Source organism: Erigeron canadensis, chromosome 5, assembly GCF_010389155.1.
Source record: "Erigeron canadensis isolate Cc75 chromosome 5, C_canadensis_v1, whole genome shotgun sequence".
Taxonomy (NCBI): domain Eukaryota; kingdom Viridiplantae; phylum Streptophyta; class Magnoliopsida; order Asterales; family Asteraceae; genus Erigeron; species Erigeron canadensis.
The window spans coordinates 43,892,697-43,912,191 of record NC_057765.1 but is presented as its reverse complement, the minus strand read 5'-3'; the positions used below and the strand labels follow the sequence as shown (position 1 = coordinate 43,912,191).

Genomic DNA, 19,495 nt, shown 5'->3' with positions numbered 1-19,495 from the left:
GTGACTGTTATTGATCGTTTATCATTCGTGATATGATAATTGACGATAACTGAAATCCCTATGTCTAGTAACTATACGATGGATGTATTTACTCTTAAAGACATACTATAGGTTTTCCCATTAAATGATTGAAACTACAGGGACTTATATTGCATATACTAAACACCAGGGACTAAAATGTAAATGCTCTCTCTATAAATAGAGAGTCATTTCCAACCATTTTAGGTCTAATCTTAATCTCCTTATTGTGTGTGCATTTTCTCTCCCTAATTCTCAATCCCATCATCAAACGATCATTTTGTTTTGAAAACCTGACATCAATGGCAATCATTCTTGCTCTCACAGGGTCCTCTGGATTGTCAGGTACACATTATTATTATTATCATATTTTCATTATATTTACATACAAATCATATTATTTCCAACAACCATATCATCCGGTTAACAAGTTACCAATCCAGTTTATCATATTTTTGACATAGTTATTATTTGAAACGTGAAATTGGTATTTTCTATTTATCATATCTAACATGGACAATATCGATCCGTAAATTTCAAAAACATGGTATCGATCCAGCTTATAGTTTTTACCTGGAATCAATTTCTGGTATTAAAATCGGGATGATATCGAGATAGAACCTAGACTTGAGAAATTATGTTTATCTATAAAAAAAAAATTTCTCTATTTGATTAAAAGATTATAAAATTTTAAACCAACTTTATCTAACTAACTCACTTGAATCATTTGTTTGTCTTTTAATGCATCAAGCGGAGTTATACTGTCTAAAGCCCTGATACCTTTCCTTAGCAAAGTTATAGTTTTCTTCATTAGATGTTTAAATGAATATCTGCTCGTTGAAAAAATAATCTAGCGCAAACTTGGTTAAAACGAATAAAATGTTCATGAATAATTAACAAATTTAAAAAAACCGTTATCAACTTTGGTGCGTATACATCATTTTATTTCTTGAACAGGACTTGTACACTAGCAAAATATGTCAACGGATCAATATCAAGAAACATTAAAATCCCGGACGGCCAAAAATTAATAAAGCAAATTAGACATGTAAGTTGTGGTTTTATACACATCCTCGCGAGATTCTAAGAAAAAGCCCATAAATCATTTCATGACCCATTAAGACCTAATGACTTGTATATTAAGTTGAACTGCTTGACACTTAAAACACTTGTGATATTCATATCCCAAACAAGATATGCAAAATATATAGTATTGAAAATCCAAGTCAACATTCAAAATCACTGGAGTGTCTACCACAGTACCTTGGCGACATACTTGACATACAAAATGTAACTATACATGTTACGTACCGTTCAAAATAAACAATCCCATCTAAGTGTGTAGACATACAACAAAAGCCATACATATCACTTCAGAAAAGAACTCTGAATACATACACCATGTTATATTTTCACCATCTACCATTTCTGTCACTCTGAGAATCGTTCTTTGATTGTGCGTCAGCCCAATGATTCAACACATGGTTATTCTTAGAGTCTGAACTTGTCCGAGCCGACCAAAACTGACCATTTGTATTACGAATCCTTGCAGGATAATTAGTGTTCTTGTGATTCCGGGAACCTCTCCCATGGGTATTCCACCAAGACTGGTTTCCAATCGGCTCTTTTGTTGGCAAACTTGCAGTATCATGACATGAAACACCCTTGGTGCTTTCTGTTATAACATTGGGAAACCACTTCCTAAATCAGAAAGAAGGGAATTCTTTTAGTTCCTTTTGTATATCCAGATTATACGGCCCAATTCATATAAGAGTTTTATTAACAAACCTTTGGTTCCGGCTGCGGGGAATATTATGCCATAGCTGCCTCTCCTCGATGTCAGATTCATTTATAACCTATTTGATCAGAAATCCCAAAATCTCCATCAGCGGCATGACAATTAAACGACACTTGTAAAGCATGTATATCCACTTGAACAAGATCAATTTACATAATGTCAAAACATGCGCAAGATTCAAGGTTTGTTTTATTGGTGATAATTCGTACACCACCAAACATGCTTTAAGGTGTTATATTGTATAATGATAGATATAAAACATGTTTGGTGTACGGCTAAAAAATCTTCCTTCTTTTTTAGTTCATTATAGAATGATGAGCCAATGACCCAAGATACATACTTTTTCGGGAATGGTTGCTCCCTCCAGCACATGAGGGATATGAACACAAATGCATGGCAAATTATAATATACACACCTGCAGGTTCAACATACGGTTATAAAAAACAGCAGAACTATATCATAACTGATGAATACTGAAACGGGATAGGAATCATTTTTCTTACAGAACATCAAGATCATTTGCAAGTCCACAATTGCGGTCGTTCTGTGACTCTAGCTTAGGAAAAACAAACCCATTTATGTCTCCACTGAAAGAAAAACAAAGTTAACACAATACATTAGGATACAAAATCACAGGCCAGAGCTAGTTAAATTTGAACAACAAACATACCTTAGTCCTGTATCAATCTTGATTGAGCCAATATCATTTAAAGTTGAGATAATTTGTGAAGCTAGTTTGTCAGAAGAATGCACAAATAGTTGATCCCTATTAACCACATTTCTTTTAGCATCCTTCTCCTAAATATAAAGAAGATGTTATTTAACTAATGTCATTTTGATTCTTGCTTATACAGATAAGGATTAAAAATTGTTCATCTTACACTTAGTTCGCACTCAATCTTCTTCGTTGCAGAAAGAAGACGCTCCTCATCAATAAAAGGAAGCTTGCAGATACCCTTCATTGATAAATAGTAGAAGAGATGAGGTTTATAGCTCAAAGCAAACATGCATCTAAAAGAAAGCCATAGTTGCTTTAATTTTATAAATCAGTTTGCATCTAAAAGAGATGAGGTTTAAACTGATTTACCCCTAACCTGCCAAAGAAATCTTCTTCCATCTGTATCAATATCGAAATCTGAGTAGAAATGACATGGAAAGAACCCGATTAATTGTGTACTTAAAGATAATTAAAAAACACCGCATAAAAATAATGGATTGTGCAAGCATATTAAAAGTACATAACATTTCACTTTTCTCCACTTGTTAATCTGTAAGACTCTTTCGCTTGTAAATGTGCAGAGTGTGTAAATGTAGACCGTGCAAAACTTACATGCCTGAGAATTATAAACTCCTCAAAAGATAAACACATCTACGATGAGTTTTCTATAGATTAAAAAGCATGGAACTTTAATCATTTTTATTAGATTTGGAGCATTTTGTCATGGCGCATGTGTTGATGCATCATGCATGTGTGAAGTCATGTACTTCTTATCCACACCTTTATATTGTTGTAGTGGATGTAGCATAGATGTTAAAGATCAAAACTCACCGGATGGATAGAATTCATGAATACTTGAGCCCTCATCAGTCATCAAATATTGATACGGAAGTGGAAGTGTGTGGACGCTACATAAACGCATTCAATAAAACTATGAAGAAAACAAATCTAGCAGAAATCATATTTCTGAAAAGAAATCCTGGAGCTTACTTCATTGGGGGGAGGACGGCCATCAGCTGATCAAATGGTTTTAATGGCAATCCTTTCTGAAAAATCACTTCTGTTCTTGAAAGACCTTCAAAATCTGATGCAAAAGGAGCATAATGGTATGGAAAATACCTGTTGTATATGATATCCAAAGTTATTGATTGGTTAAAATTGACCCAAGAACATGAAAATGTATACTTTAAGATGATACCAGATGAAAGCCTCACCAGGTCCATGATGGAACGCCCCAGAAGTAATAGATAAGAACCCAGCATAGCCCTTCGGTGTACTTTTCCACCTACAGATAAGAAAAACAAAAAGGTTCACCACAGAGACATTTTATTCACTTCCGCATATATGGGGTTATATCTCAAATGTGAAGAAATGCAGAATATTTGCAGGGACGTAGATGGAAAAAAGTATATATATTAAATGGTTGAAACTGCATATATACATACCAATTTCTTTCTCATATTTTCAATATCTTCTTCCGTCTTGGTATAAAACTTGTATTCATAATACCGTTCTCTCCATCCAGGGGAACCAAATTTCACCTAACAAAATTGAATTTACATGGGAGTGAGTCGTGGTAGACTACAAAAGAGAACCAAAATTCACTAAACCTTTCCATCCAGAAATTGCACTGTTTGAAAGAATAATCTGTACCATATCTGTAGCATGCCGATTCTTAAACAAATCAGAAACTTCAAGACTGTAAGCTTTCAATTGCTCCTTTAAAAATTGTGTTCTTTAGGATCTAAACAAGAGCATAATAGAATAGATCATGTAACTAAATCTGTAGGCTTAACAATTAGAATGACAAATATCAGAGATAAAGAAAGCATTTTACGTCTTGATCAAGAGATCTGTTGCTGTATGGGGAATCATTGTGAGCGTTTTGATTGCAAGTACTTCTAATTCTAGTAGAAAACACATCTTCTCTATTTTTCCTCTGGTCGGAAGATAAGTTCAAAAATAAAAAAAGAAAATGTCAGAACACGCAAGCTAAATTTATCTGCGTGTTATAATGTTTTATAAATATCTTATGACAGATGTAACGTTTTATGATACTACATCGTAAAGGGTAACTTTTAAATTATATCATCACTACCATGGTCATAAATTACATTCCACATGTTACCTATTAACAAAGTACCATCATTCATGTCATCAAACTTTAGTTAATGAAGTAGGCCAGATAAGATGTATGTCAATGATTTAATTAGATATTGACCTCGATTTCCAAAAGTGCTTGTCTCAATCGACTCTCACAAATTTCCGATCTTTTCTTGAAAATTTTATCTTCATATGATCCAAGTGCATGGATGAACTTTTCCACCCTTTCTAAGTTGATGTAACCTTTCCTATCATCAAACTGTTTCCATAAAATAAATTCAGCAAATAAGCAGAAGCTTATAATATTTCCTTCTAAAGGACGATATTATATTTATTCAGCAAATAAGCAGAAGCTTATAATACCATACTTAACAAAAAGTCACACTTTTAACCACAGAAAATACCAGGTTAGACCTTTGTGAAGGTGAGAAATATAATATCGCTATATAAATCAGAAATTAATTCAGGCACTTTAGAAGGAAAAAAAGGGCACTTTTACAGTCACATAATAAGACATAATTTTATCTAAGTTGCAAACTAACCTTTTGCATATCCACAAGATGGCCTCCAAGGTTCTTGAATTCGTCCTTGTATACATGAATAACCAAATCTAAAGGACTCTGACCAACAATCATTTTGAATCTAAAATTAGTTTCAACTCACAAAATCTGCAACGATTGTTAATTACGTTACAAGGACATTTACGTCATTCACTTCATTGATTATTGCCAAGCAAAATATCATCTCTATTTACATAGTATCACAAATTCGTACAACAGGTCAATAGGGTACATCTAACTAGTTAAAAACATATGGCAATCAAACCTCATAAACTTCCAAGGTAGGCATAGGGGGAAGAAAATCATTTCCAGCAAAAAAGCATATGAAGATAAAATCATCAATCATACGTTCAATATTAAAATCAATGCCTCTGGTAGAGTTGATATTTTCAGATCCAGCTGCAGATACTCAGTATCCAAATATGAAGAAACTGCAATAATAACAAATACTGCTAATTAATTTTAGAAAAGCAAGATTTTAGCAACGTGCAGGCTTTTATGTTCCATAGTTTACCTGGAAAGGTTTCTTTCCCAATAGCTTCCACTTGCTAATAGTAGAAATGTCAAGGCTGTTCATCTGCATCTCTGTTTCCTTTAAATCTTGGTGAAGATCAAACTAAGCGAAAGCAAAGATAGGGGAAAAAAAAGTTCAGCCAGTAACAAAAGAGAACTAAAATGCATGATAGCAAACGTGTACAGAACATATTTTGTGAAGTGATTAGATAACTATGGTTTACTTTAGTGGTTATTATGGTAATTATTTTCCAGGTGAAGTTACAATATTAGCACCTCCCAAAAAGTCATATGGTCGTTGAGAAACTTATAATTACCTAAGTGGGTAGCTTTACAAAGTAAGTACTAGTCTAAGACCTTAGCCCGAGTTAAAATACCCTCCAAACTTCAGTACCTTGGTTTTACTTGTTTGTGTATTATCTTCAACATCAAAGTTCTGCAGACATGAAGCTTAAATTAGGCTCATCGGAAAATGTAAGTAGCTAGCATGAGCAATTCTACAAGGATTGAAGTTTTAACCTCCCGCAGAATTGAAAAATGAATTTCATGTGTAGTGAGCGCCAGCATAATAAGATCTGCATCCTGCAGATGAGAATACAGAATTCAAGGTTTATCTTATGTAATCATATAATGCTTGCCCCTTCCATTCCTAGCACCTTGCTTCAGGGACATATTATAGAAATAACCATTCAAAAGAACAAGAACATACATTATATATATTGAGAGAGTGCAAATAACCTCAATCAACATAGATAAAATGGATTTGGACCATTGTTCAGTACACAGACAAGTCGAAAATTAGCCTCAAACTACCTCTGACCTCAAACAAACAGATAACCAAAATGACCAACTCACACACACTAAAAACAATATGGTAAGGAAGAGGCTAACTTCAGTCGGTCAAAAACTTATTCTAACCAAGGGGTAGTATGGTTTGGCCTAACCATCTGACCCCAGATCTGGTTTGAGCTTTGAATTTTTTTTTGCCAAAACGCAACAAATTCATCTAGATAGTCTTCCAAATTTATACACTTGACTTGTGACATTCCCTTACGCTTTATTTCTATTTCTAACCTATACTTGACATTAGACTATAGGTACCGAGTACTAATATTACCAGACCATACAAGACATGGCTTGTATTCGGATTGTAGCCTGGACAAGTGCGTTGAGTCCTTATGAAAGACATGATTTTATGCTCTCCCTCACCAGGAACACTAGCATCGGACAAAATAACCTACATATGAATGAGCATTTGGTCATGCACACGTTCCGAAAGTTTTGATTTTACAATTTCTGCAGTACAACAAAATATGCATGACAAACCTTTAAGCATTTCCATGCAGGATGGTTTGCTATTCGCAGACGAATGTAAGTTTGGAGCTGCTTAGATAACTCGTACATAAACTCTGTGCCAGGAGTTATCACATTTGAATCAGACACTTCTGTTTCATGTTTTGGAAGCAGATCTCTACCTTCGATTTTGTATTTCATACGCAATCTATCTTCTTCCTTCTCCTGGACACATTTCATTCCAATTAAATAAAATAATGTAAAAAGAAGTGAACTCCAGCATGCAGTTGTAATCTTCATATATTAGAATCTTTGACCAGTTTCAACTCAAGTGTTTAAAAAGAAGATACTATCCCAAGTAATGAATAATACACAACATTTTAGCATATTTTTTATACTTCACATTGTTTGTAAAATTGTGAAACGCCTTAAAACAATATCAAGCATATTAAACGGAATATGCAGAAATGTGGTTCCGGTTGTTGATGAATGGTATTCTTAACTAGATACGAGTCTTACGAATATATAATATTTCACACATAGAGCTATTACAAATTAAAAATGCTTAGTTGTCAATGTATTCAAAATTCTGAATTTAACTTAAATTAACAAAAATTGGTTATTTGAGTTAAAATTTGAAAAGCTTGAATTTCTAAATCTAAATGTCAATAATTTAAGAGAGGTAGAAGGGTACCCATGCGATTTGGCGGTATAATGGTGGACCTGGTGGTGATGGTGACGGGTCGGCTGTGGTGATGTAATACGGCGGTTGTGGCGGCGAAGATTGGTGGCGGTGTCAGTGGGGCGCCCGGCGGACGCCGATGATGGACGGTGGTGGTGTTGATGTGTGTATGTGTGAGAAAAAGAGACGTAATTATGCGTTTGATGTGTTATGGGTGATTAGGGTTATTTTGGGAATATTTAAAAATAATAATAATTTGCTTAAAATGAGGGGATAGCTTGTTTTAACAGGAGTAAGTAAAGATAACAAATCATTTTTAAAGGTTTGAATGTGAGAAATTCTATATATGGATGTTTGAAAACTTTGTTAGTTTTAGCAATCATTGATTTCCAAGATCTGGATAATCATTTCCCATTTTCTTATCATTTATTATGCCATGAACTTTATTGATCTATGATAGAACTTGTCATGCTAAATTGATTGTTAGTTCGCATATATTAAATTATGACCATAGATGAATTCGTTAGAGATCAACACTTCAAACAAACTTTAGTACTCCCTAGTCTATACGATTACTAGACTATCCACAATGGGGATGCTTGTGGGAAATCCATGGTGAGGTGGAGAATGTTTTTAAGATAAGTGTTGTTGTGAGTGATGACATGGAGGGTGTCCATACATGAGTGTTTGTAGGGAAGGATTATATAGGATAAATAGAGAGAGGGTGTTTGTATGTGTATGTATAATAATTGTGTATATATTACTCCGTAATTGGATATTGAAGAAGGATGATAGGATGTTCATAGGAAAGACAACCTGAACCGATGCGGACAGTCTAATTGTTTTATTAAACACATTATGCAGTTTAATTGAAAGTACCAATGTACCATATAACTTGTTTTTTTATTTTTACTAGGCACGGATACTATTTCATGCACTAACAGTAGTAGTACTGTATAACGATTATAAAGAGTTGCCGGAAAAGATTAAAAAAATAATAATATATAAACGTACGAGGATCTCACGGTCTTTTGCATTTCTATATCTTCTACTTCTTTGCTGATTTAGTTTAGCTCGTGGTGCAACCCCATCTACACACACAAAGTTAACTACCATTATGATCAGCGAATACTCACAATATAATATAATATACATATAGATAGAATATTTAATTAAATCATGACTTGCTATATATACGTACCAATAGCCATATACAAAAGCTTTCTTGGCCTTACAGTATTCATAATCTGGTCTACGTAGTCAAATATATTGTTGTAGACTTCCTCATATGTTACTGGACTGTTCAACTATAATCAAACAAAAAATTAAAAGAAAACAAAAAACAACTGTATTAATTAGTTTCAAAAAACAAATTATGAAATAAACAAGTAAGATGAAAAAACATAAATATATAAAATAAGTATGCATATGTACATATTGAAGAACATTGTGATGATCAGGATGAAAACAAGGATGAATGATGCCATTCATGTCTAGATAAAGGTTATCAAACTCAATCCCTTTTGGGTCGTATTCTTCTTCATCAGTAGTACTCTTCACAACTATCTTTGGGTACTTGCTCACTAGCCACTTGTAAAAAGTCTTCACACCCATAATGTCGATATTTGATCTATCTTAATTAATAGTGTATGCATATGCACTTATATAGAAAGAGAGTGAGTGGTAGAAAGAAGATAAATTAAGAGATCAAAAAATTATTAAAGGCAGGTTAATTAATTGAAGTGATGGTTTGTGACGGATGGTGCCTCACTGCATGTTTTTGGGTTCCCAAAGTACAGTATTGTACTAGCTAGTATGATTGCATTTTTATCTTCTCTTTTATACCATACCAATTTCTTGGGTTCCCAAAGAATAGTTAGCAACTTATCTGTACATAAAAGTGAGTATGAGGCTGTTATGTATTTAATTTGGGTGAAAAACTTTCTATATACTACGAGTAATATTTTATTATTTTGAACAAATATTTGGTCTTCCATGATTTTTATGGTTTAAAAAAAGATATGCGTGAAATTTTTCACCCAACTTAGGTGTCTAACAGTCTCATATTCTCTTCTCCCATTATAATATTATCAACCTCCTAGTTTTAAAAAGTGTTAGCAATAATAAAATGTAAAAGTATTAAATTACCCTTAATAAATACTCATTATGAAAAGTTTTCGTAAATTATCAAATTTGCCCTTAATGAATTAATTTACGCTCTAAACTCTTATTTTAATAATTAATACTTTATGGCTTTATCTAATACGGAGTACTATCTTATAAAGCATTTTGTCATTTTTTTTAAGAAAAAATGATTTGAACCACCAAAATACCTTTATTCTTTATTACTAATTTAAACATCTTTACCTAATATACTTATAATAACCTTAAATCTTAATCACTCATTTTTTTCTCTCTCATCAAATTTCAACCATTCATTTTTTTTCTCTCATTTATAAATTATTTTATTCTTTTAATTCATTCAAAATTTTTTATCTCAAAAAGCGTATATCGATAAATTATAAAAGTTGTATGGGTGTTCTTAAAATTTCATGCTCTTTCATTAGAGATGTCATTCGATATACTTTCGATGAATTTTTAAATCTGAGGTCGGAGCCCGTACGGCTAAGGCATTTGACTATCATAATCTATGACTTGACCACCATCTCACCGCCGCAACGCGCGGGCACCATTTCTAATCTTCTAAAATATTTGACTATCACCTTTGCATTAACCTACACCACTTGACACCGCCACCACTAATAATACCGTCACCGATACCACTAAAACGTCATTCTCATCGCTGTCGCCGCATTGCGTGGGTATCGTGCTAATTAATACTAACTTATTATGATTGCACTGTAGATGTTTATTTTTCTTTTTTCTTTTTTTAAATTGACGCAAGGAGTCTCGGGTACTACTCGACAACCCAACTATGCACTGTAGATGTTTGTTTTTCCTTTTTCTTTCTAAAACACACTTAAAACTGTCTCCATTATCGTTACTCGGGTGCTACTAGACAACCCAACTATTCTATAGTTACATAGTCACCAATCTATTACACTATGTCATTGTGTTTATGTTTTCGAATAATATTTAAGGAAAGAAAAACGGAATATAAAAAACTATTAAACAAGTTTTTTTTTTTCTCTAATCTCTTTTCTGAAAATAAGGAAATAAAAAAATTAAAGAAAAAACAAGTTGTTTTTTTAACTTGTTTTCCTGTAAAATAAACAAAATTGAAATTTGAAAAGTTTCATCAAATTAGAAATTGTAATTGTTTTACTAAGGAATTCACACATATTTATTGAACATGAAAATTTATAATGGGAAAAAGGGAATATAAAGTTATCCGACACTTAAGCTTAGATGTAGAACCTTTCACATTCTAATATTTTATTATTTATTATTTAATATTTTTATGATTTAAAAAAATTAATATGTAAGTATTCGGACAACCTTATATTCCCCGGTTATAATTCCTTCAATATAAACATTCCAAGATACAATCTCGTAGGTTAAAAAACATGTATGAAAAATATTTGATACTCAATTACATATCAAAGTTTGAGATTAAAAAAAAAATTGGTAAAATCTATATTCAAGTTTTTTTAAGAAATTATTGGGCCTCTCAAATTAGTCATATATAACTTATTCATATATGTTTACCAAAACTAGACATATGTCCGCACGACGATAGTTTGACGACAACAGCAGTGGTGCATGACATCGATGGGAGGCGGTGGCAGTGTACTATAGATGAACAAAAGAACTACGAACTACATGAACAAAAGAAAATTAAGGATCCAACTACTTTTAACTTCACAACTAAAATGTTACAACAAAAAGCTTGGAAACCTGTATTCCAAAAGAATGTCATTTTAGTTTCCGTGCTTAAAGGCACACGAAACAAAATTATACAGGTTATATAACGTATGAGATACCCAAAAAGATGTCGATCAGTTTAGTTTTTGGACATGTTACATACCTATTTACACACATTGATTTTAAACCACCAAGGACACCAGATATGCTCAGCTTCGGGCATTACCAGAATCATTCCCAGATTGGGTTCGTTGATTCCAGGCTTGAGTACTATGAGCACTTGATTCTGTCCTCACCCTCCAGAATTGACCATCTGCTCTGCTGGTTCTTCCCATATGATTGGTCTTCATATTTCCTCGTGCACCTCTCCCTCTCCCGTAAGCATCCCCCCAAGATTGGCCTATTGATTGCTCCATTGGTAGACTTGTAACACCTTGGCTTCTTCCCCGCCCTATCGGGTTCCCGTAGCAAACACCAGGGCTTCTTTTACTCCCTTCCACATTAACATCATGATGTTTACCCCGTCCTCTGGAGTTCCATCCCTTTCCAGCACCTTTGATGACTATATCAGGACATTCATTCCTGAAACCAACATTGGGCTTCTCTTTAGCCCCCATCCGGTTAGATGGCCTGGAAAACATAATGTTGCACACTCGTTAGTGGCACAAGTTGATAAAGGTACAAAAATAAAACAAAAGACTAGTCAACAAACCAGTTGCTACGGCCCTGATAACCATGAATATCATGCCACAACCGCCTCTCTTCAATGTCAGATTCACCAACAACCTATCCACAGCAGGTTCATCATTTCAACTGAATTACATGACTCCAGAATACTATGAATTATTAAGAACGTTCATCCACGTCAACAAGAGTATAACAATATCGCAATACCATTTCGGGGATTGTTGTACCCTCAAGCACGCGAGGGATATGCACTTGGAAGCTGGGTGGATCATAATTGACACATCTGTAGAATTAAAACAAACATAAGTAAAAAACTACACAATGAGTGGAATGAGATTCTAAAGGACTGATCTGGTCAAGAGTTATAAATCAGTTTCTTACAACACATTAAGATCGTTCGCAGACTCAAGCTTGGGACTGACAAAACCGCACATGTCACCACTGAAATGTACAAGGGGGGAACATATACATTAGAATTTAGAAAATTGCAATCACCAACAGAGTTAAATTGCAAAAAAAAAAAAAAAAAAAAAAAAGCATCACAATCTTACGCACTTCTCAATCTTGATCGAGTTGCTAGATCCTGACTTGTCCAATGCCCCCATTATCCGTGAAGCAAAATCTTCCAAAACATGTACAAATAACTTATCGCGATTTATCACGTTTCTTTTTGCTTCTTCCTCCTAATTGATATTAACAACCGATTAATATAGTTTCATCTCAAATCATGCTTAAATAAAAACATGATTTCAGATTGTACAGCCTTACACTAAGTTCCTTCTCGACATTCTTCGTGGCAGTAAGAAGGCGCTCTTCATTAATAAATGGAAGTTTGCAGATGCTCTTCAAAGTTTAAGGAAAGTATTAGAAACCACAAAGTCCACTTATTACATATAGGCATAGAAAACAACGGGCCAAAGTTGACATCTAATCTAAACAAAACAAACATTTTTGAACGACGCTCACCTGCCAAAGAAATCTTTTACCATCTGTGTCACTTTCAAAGTCTGAATAAAAAAAGGACAAATAAAAAAACTAAATAGTTGTGTTTCGAAAGATATCAAACAAAGTAGCACGTTCTGAAGCTTACCAGATGGATAGAAATCAAGAATACTTGAATCTTTGTCGGTCATGAGTGATTGGTATGACCTAGGAAGTGCATGGGCGCTACACACATATTGCATAATGCCATCAACCAAAGCACAGTAACAAACGGGAATGGTTTGTCCAAAATGCAATCAAAAAATGTACCTTGTAGGTGGAAGAACCGCCATCAGTTGGTCAAATGGTTTAAATGGCACTCCTTTATCAAAGATCACTTTCGTGCTCGATAAACCTTTTAAATCTGATGCAAAAGGACCATAATGATATGGATAAAACCTGTTGATTAAAAATTTGGGATCCACTTTTATTAACCAGTTGATAACATGAATTAACACCAAAAAAAAAAAAAATCTACATCGGGTCAATGAGCCTCACCATGTCCACGAGGGAACACCTGAGAAGTAATAGAGAAAAACCCAGCACAACCCTCTGGTGTACTCTTCGACCTACAGAAAATAAAATAAAAAAACAAAAAGATAAACCACATCAACGAACCATGCTCATCTATTCTCGTATTCACCATATTTTTATTCAAAAATAAGGAGACTTGCACTTGTTTTGTTAAACAACAAATTAGACCTGAAGAATAGTGTCGTATGAATGCACTGGATACCTATGTCTGATAGAAAATAAACAAGTTTAATGGTCAAAGCAGCATTCATACCACTTTCTTCCTCGTCTTTTCTATTTCATCTTCTGTTTCCGCCAAAAACTTGCATTTATAATACCGATTTCTCCATCCTGGAGTCCCAAGCTTAATCTAATCAAATTAAGTTTTGATGAGAACTAATAGTGATAATTAACTTATCCCTGTAAACATGGCAGATATGATAAAAGAATTGTTACCCTGTCTGTAATAAGACCATTCCTCCATACATCAGATGTCTCAAGAGTGAAAGATTTCATTTTGTCCTTCATCATTTTTGTGTTTCTTTGAGTCTGTGCAGACACAGAGAAAGAAAGTCGCGTATATACATATATGATTTCAAAAGTAAACAGGAGTTAGTGCCTGAAAACTTAAAAGTTATAAACGTTACTATACCTGGTCATGATCAGGTGATTTGCTGCAGAATGGCAACTCTGGATTAGGTCCACTAGCCGGGCTCTTCTGATTAAATGTATGGGTTTCTGAAAACAAGTCCTCTTCTCCATTACCACCCTTAACAAATGATTAAACAGATACCATTACAGAGCTTCAAAAACTTGAACATATAGAAATAAAACATCAATAGGGATAATTTGATGGCATGTTGGTCATTATGAAGTAACTCGACAAACTATTATCACCTTAGCAACGATTTCAAAGAGCTATACACTAATCAAATACCTATTAACATAAGCCTAAACTAAGTACCTGAATGTAATTCAAGACATCAAATCTGTGGATGACAGAATATCCTACAGGGGAAACTTTAGCTATGCAAGTTAAAATTATATTACACACCGTTTTCTCGCATTCTGATAGAATGCGTCTCAATTTGTTACCACGAACCGCTGATCTCTTCGTGAAAATCTTATCTTCGTAAGCTCCAATGGCAAGGATAAACTTTTCCACCCGTTTCAACTTCATGTAAACCCCTTTCTTTTCATTGACCTGTTTCCATTTTAACAAGTCAGAAAAACTTTAAAAGCTAATGCATACCTAATTGACCCCAAAGATGCCCTTTCGAGTTTCAAATACATTTGGAGTTCCTGAATGCCATGGTGTTCTCTTTATAAAACTCGATATGTCAATGTATAAATCTGTTGGGTCAAAAATGACTATATTGCAAACATGCAAGAGAATGTTATGAACGCTAACCCTTTGCGCATCAACTAGATATCCTCCTAGGTTCTTGAACTCTTCCTTGTATACATGAAGTAACAGATCTAAAGCACCCTAAAAGGACCATCGAGAATCAAGATTAGTTATTGTTGCCATATGAAGTAATTTTTTTTAGCAGAAATAGCATACTAGTACATTTCCAAAACAATGGATATCCCTAAACTTATGATGCATTCAAACCTCGTGAATTTCCAAGGAGGGCATGTGAGGCAAAAAATCATTTCCGGCAAAAAAGCATATGAAGATAAAATCATCAATCAACCGTTCCAAATCACATACAAATTTTTCTGGAAGATTTGTTGGTTTAAGATCCAGGTTGAGATATTCTCGGAGTATCCAAACATGAAGAAACTGCACAATGAGAAACAATTTGATAAATGCTGCCTACCCTAGAACAATGTGAACACTTTTAAAATTCCACAATCGACCTGGTAAGGCTTCTTCAATGGAGACTTTTTCTTGCTGACAGTTGAAATTGCAAGACTATTAAGTTGTTCAGCCGTTTCTTCTAGACCTTGCTCAAGATCAAACTAAAAAATGCAAAAAAAGGTTAGCCAGTTGCACAAAAAACATAAATAAGCTACCATTTAAACCAGTTCATTTTCACGTACCACCTTGGCTTCAGATGTTTCAGCCAAAAAAGAAGTGTTACTTCTGGCTGTGATACTATCCATACGAACGTTCTGAAATACAAAAACTCAAGTTAGATATAAGTTAACAAAAATATAATATATATATATATATATATATATATATTTGACAGGAACTATAAATGTAACCTCTCTTAGTATTGAGAAATGGATTTCATGGGTTGCCAGAGCCAGCATAATAAGGTCAGCATCCTGCAAGCAAAAATACATAATAAAGTGTTATATTGCGCGCTAAACAACGATTTCACATTCACTTTTAAAACATAAAAGGAGAAGAGAACAGTCATGGAGGTAACTCTTAACTTAATGGCAGGACAGAGTCAAATTGAAAAAAACCTTCTTTTTTTTTGGTCCTTTCTATAGCAATTAGTAAATGAATTTAGAAGGTTGCTAGTCTTGCTACCCCTTTTTATTGCAATAGGTTGATCTAATTCTATCATAACTATATATTTATGTTCCATTAGATATTAAAAAAAAAAACGATTGTTGTGATATTTACCAGACCATACAAGACGTGGCTTGTATTCGGATCATAGCCTTCGCAAGCACGTTGAAGTCGTATGAACGACATAATTTTGTGTTCCCCCTCACCAGGAGAATTTGCATCCGAAAGAATCACCTATATATAATATACATAAATAACCAAAAGACATATTAACCATAAGCTTTCATTACATATAAATATATATGCTTAGAATTTCATTGTATCAACCTATGCAATTAATCTATCAAGATGCAAAAGACTTTACTTTTAAATGTTTCCATCCAGGATGGTTTGAGATACGCAAACTAATGTAGCCTTCAAGATGCTTAGCTAACTCGTACATAAACTCGGTTCCAGGAGTGATCACATTCGAATCGGATACTTCTGATTCATGCTCAGGGAGTAAATCTCGACCTTCCATTTCAAACTGTTTCCTAAGTCTCTTCTCTTCCAATTTCTATATACACACAAATTTTAAACATTACATATAGAAATAATCACATTAGTAACTAGGCTAAACATTATTCATTCATTTGCATATATAATATGTAATATATAATATATATACCATCCGTTCAAATTTAAATGTCTTATTTTGACTTTCAAAGTCATCTTTTAACAACTTTGACCATAAACATCTTTATTTATGTTATATTGAAATTAACGAAAATTACGTTAATGAAATATATATTTAAGACCTAATTTATTCATATATTATATATCAAGTTTTATATAAAACAAACAAGAAAATTTACAGTCAAACTTATAAAATAAAGACTTGGACAAGCGTGTGGTACGTACGAGGTTCTGTTGGTCTTTGGCATTTCGAAACCTACGAGTTCGTTGTTGATTCATCTTGGCTCGTGGAGCAACCCCATCTACATGCATGAAAACACATAAAGCTTTGAATTTGAATTGATAGTATATATATATATATCCTCCATCCTAATTAGTAGTATACATCATCATATATATGATCAGTTCCATAAACTAATTAACGTTTGTTGTTTAATTAGTTTAAGCATATTATTAATAAATAAGAAACAAGACTTACCAATAGCCATGTACAGCAACTTTTTCGGTCTTACAATACTCATGAGCCGGTCTATATACTCTTCTATACTCTCAAAAACTTGCTTTTTAGTTACCGGTCCATTGCCCTTTCAAAAAAAAAAATACCGAAAACATCAACTATTGTACAATACAAGAAAATGTTTAAAAAAAAAAAAGTAGATTGAAATTAGACATGCATGTATTATGCTTAAGAACTTAACATACGTCGACGTCGTTTTCAGGGTGAAAACAAGGATGAATGATTCCGTTCATGTCTAAATACAGATTGTCGAACTCAATTCCATTTGGGTTTGGTTGCTTCCCATCGTAATAATAATATTCTTGATGATCAGTAGTACTCTTCTTCTCAACTGCGTTGACTACTATTTTTGAGTACTTTTCAGAAAGCCATCTGTAAAACGAAGGTACACCCATTTTTCTTCTTGTTCGATTTCTTTTTTTTTTTTTGGTAAAAAGTTTACTAATGTAAAGAGAAAGAAGAAATTATAAGGAAATGGAAGTGGCGGTTTTCGAAAGGTTTCTGACTCTCTCTCTCTGTGCTACTAAAAAGTTGGATATAGAGAGCTTCTAAATTCTACTAGTCTTTGATAAATCCTTCTCAACCAAATTAATTAATAGTCTAATAATCCCCATAATAAACTAAAAAGATGACATGTGGTATCCACATTTTCTTTAATAATCTTGACCCCTAATTTTTTTTTATAGTTAAGAGAATTTTTAGACTATTTGGTTAAAAGATTAATCATTTTCCTTTTTTTCTATTTTTTTTTTAATTTTCTTTTATCTACCTAACAAGTTTACGTGAGATAATGAAAAGACATGACCGTCAAATTTTTTATAAAAATTTTTTGACCCTCGAAATGTATGGGGCTCAATATATATATATAGACTGTACGTGTTATATATCTTATTAAGATTTTGTCACCCGACCGTATTCTTGTGAGTGGGTTTGTTTGAGGAATATGATTACGATATCAAAAATAGTTGTGCGAGAAAGACGTATATAGGGCGGCCTCACAAATATATTTAATCATGAGTAAAGTACTGTTGGTATGTACTAATCATACATGCAAACCCAACTATCTTAAGTTTGAATTTGGATTTATTTTCTCTTTTGAAAAGTTTCTGAATCTCTCTCTGCTACTAAAAAGTTGGATATAGACAGCCTCTAAATTCTACTAGTCTTAGGGTGGACGGAGTCGATTGGGGAGGGGCCCGGTACCGGATGGCACACCGGCCCGACCCCCCGGTACCGGTGGGGAGGGGAGGAGTTTAGGCACCACGGTGCCGGTTCTCTTGCCTATACAAATGATCGTTACATGCTTTTGATGACCGTTGGGTTCTTTTCTTTTTTTTTTTAATTTACTAAAAACAGAGATATATCTATATATATATATACTATATGTATATGTTGCAGATTTTTTTTGGAGAAGACAAAGTCAAAGACAAAAAAATTATATATTTTCAATTTCAACCCTGGAACTTTTAGCTAACTACTAAAATGGTCCACAAGTGTTTTTTTTTTGTTTTCTATGCATTAAGTTGTTATTATTATTATTATTATTTGAAATAAAATAAATAGAAATTAAATTAAATAGAAAAGGGTGGGGAAGAGAGGAGAGGATAGGGGTGGGGTGGGGTGGCGAGGTGCTCCTAGCAAAAGGGGAGGGGAGGAGAAGAAAAATCTGGGAGGGGGGGAGTCGGAAAGCTCTCCCCCCACCCTTATAAATCCATGTGGTATCCACATGAGATCCTCTAAAGTTATACTAACTTTATAGGTAAAGTTAGGATGATCTTGACCTTTTGATTAAAATTAAAGGTTAAAATTCAAAAATGATTTTTTAATGTTGTATATTGATTTTAATTCAACGGTCCACATCCATCAAATTCACCTATGAAGTTTATTTTAACTTTAGAGGATCTCAATCCGTATCCACATTCTCCTTCCTAATTATGGCCTCTAATTTTTTTGTATAGTTAGGAGGATTATTATGTTATTTGGTTAAAAAGATTAACCATTTTCTTTTTTTTTATTTTTTTTTATTTTCTTTTATCTACCAAGCAAGTTTATGTGAGGTAATGAAAATACATGACCGTCAAATTTTTTAAATGAATTTCTTGACCCTCGAAATGTATGGGGCTCAATATATAGACTGTATG

General features: G+C 33.6%; 1 protein-coding gene and 1 pseudogene across 1 annotated transcript; both read right to left on the bottom strand.

Moving 5' to 3' along the window:
• Nucleotides 1-1,430: 1,430 nt before the first annotated feature.
• On the bottom strand, nt 1,431-9,300 carry LOC122601892 (annotated as a pseudogene).
• Nucleotides 9,301-11,637: 2,337 nt separating this feature from the next.
• On the bottom strand, nt 11,638-17,749 carry LOC122601890 (5'-3' exoribonuclease 3-like). The gene is made up of 24 exons (XM_043774625.1): nt 17,540-17,749; nt 17,316-17,421; nt 17,063-17,139; nt 16,527-16,718; nt 16,277-16,396; nt 15,907-15,969; nt 15,739-15,810; nt 15,556-15,657; nt 15,308-15,478; nt 15,104-15,181; nt 14,747-14,896; nt 14,408-14,461; nt 14,149-14,262; nt 13,967-14,062; nt 13,678-13,748; nt 13,450-13,578; nt 13,289-13,365; nt 13,165-13,205; nt 12,967-13,041; nt 12,754-12,881; nt 12,580-12,639; nt 12,406-12,481; nt 12,224-12,297; nt 11,638-12,141 (listed from the first exon to the last, which is right to left on the bottom strand). Exons 1-24 carry the CDS (start codon nt 17,747-17,749, stop codon nt 11,721-11,723), a joined length of 2,757 nt encoding a protein of 918 aa, XP_043630560.1. The 3' UTR covers nt 11,638-11,720.
• Nucleotides 17,750-19,495: the final 1,746 nt, after the last annotated feature.

Bases quoted from the DNA above. Each gene is read 5' to 3' on its own strand.
- LOC122601890 (XM_043774625.1), bottom strand. From the start codon at position 17,749: ATGGGTGTACCTTCGTTTTACAGATGGCTTTCTGAAAAGTACTCAAAA. The intron at 15,182-15,307 runs GTTTGAATGCAT...TGGTCCTTTTAG, and splicing joins CCTCCTTGGAAATTCACGAG to GGTGCTTTAGATCTGTTACT. The intron at 13,579-13,677 runs GTGAGGCTCATT...TTTAATCAACAG, and splicing joins GGTGTTCCCTCGTGGACATG to GTTTTATCCATATCATTATG.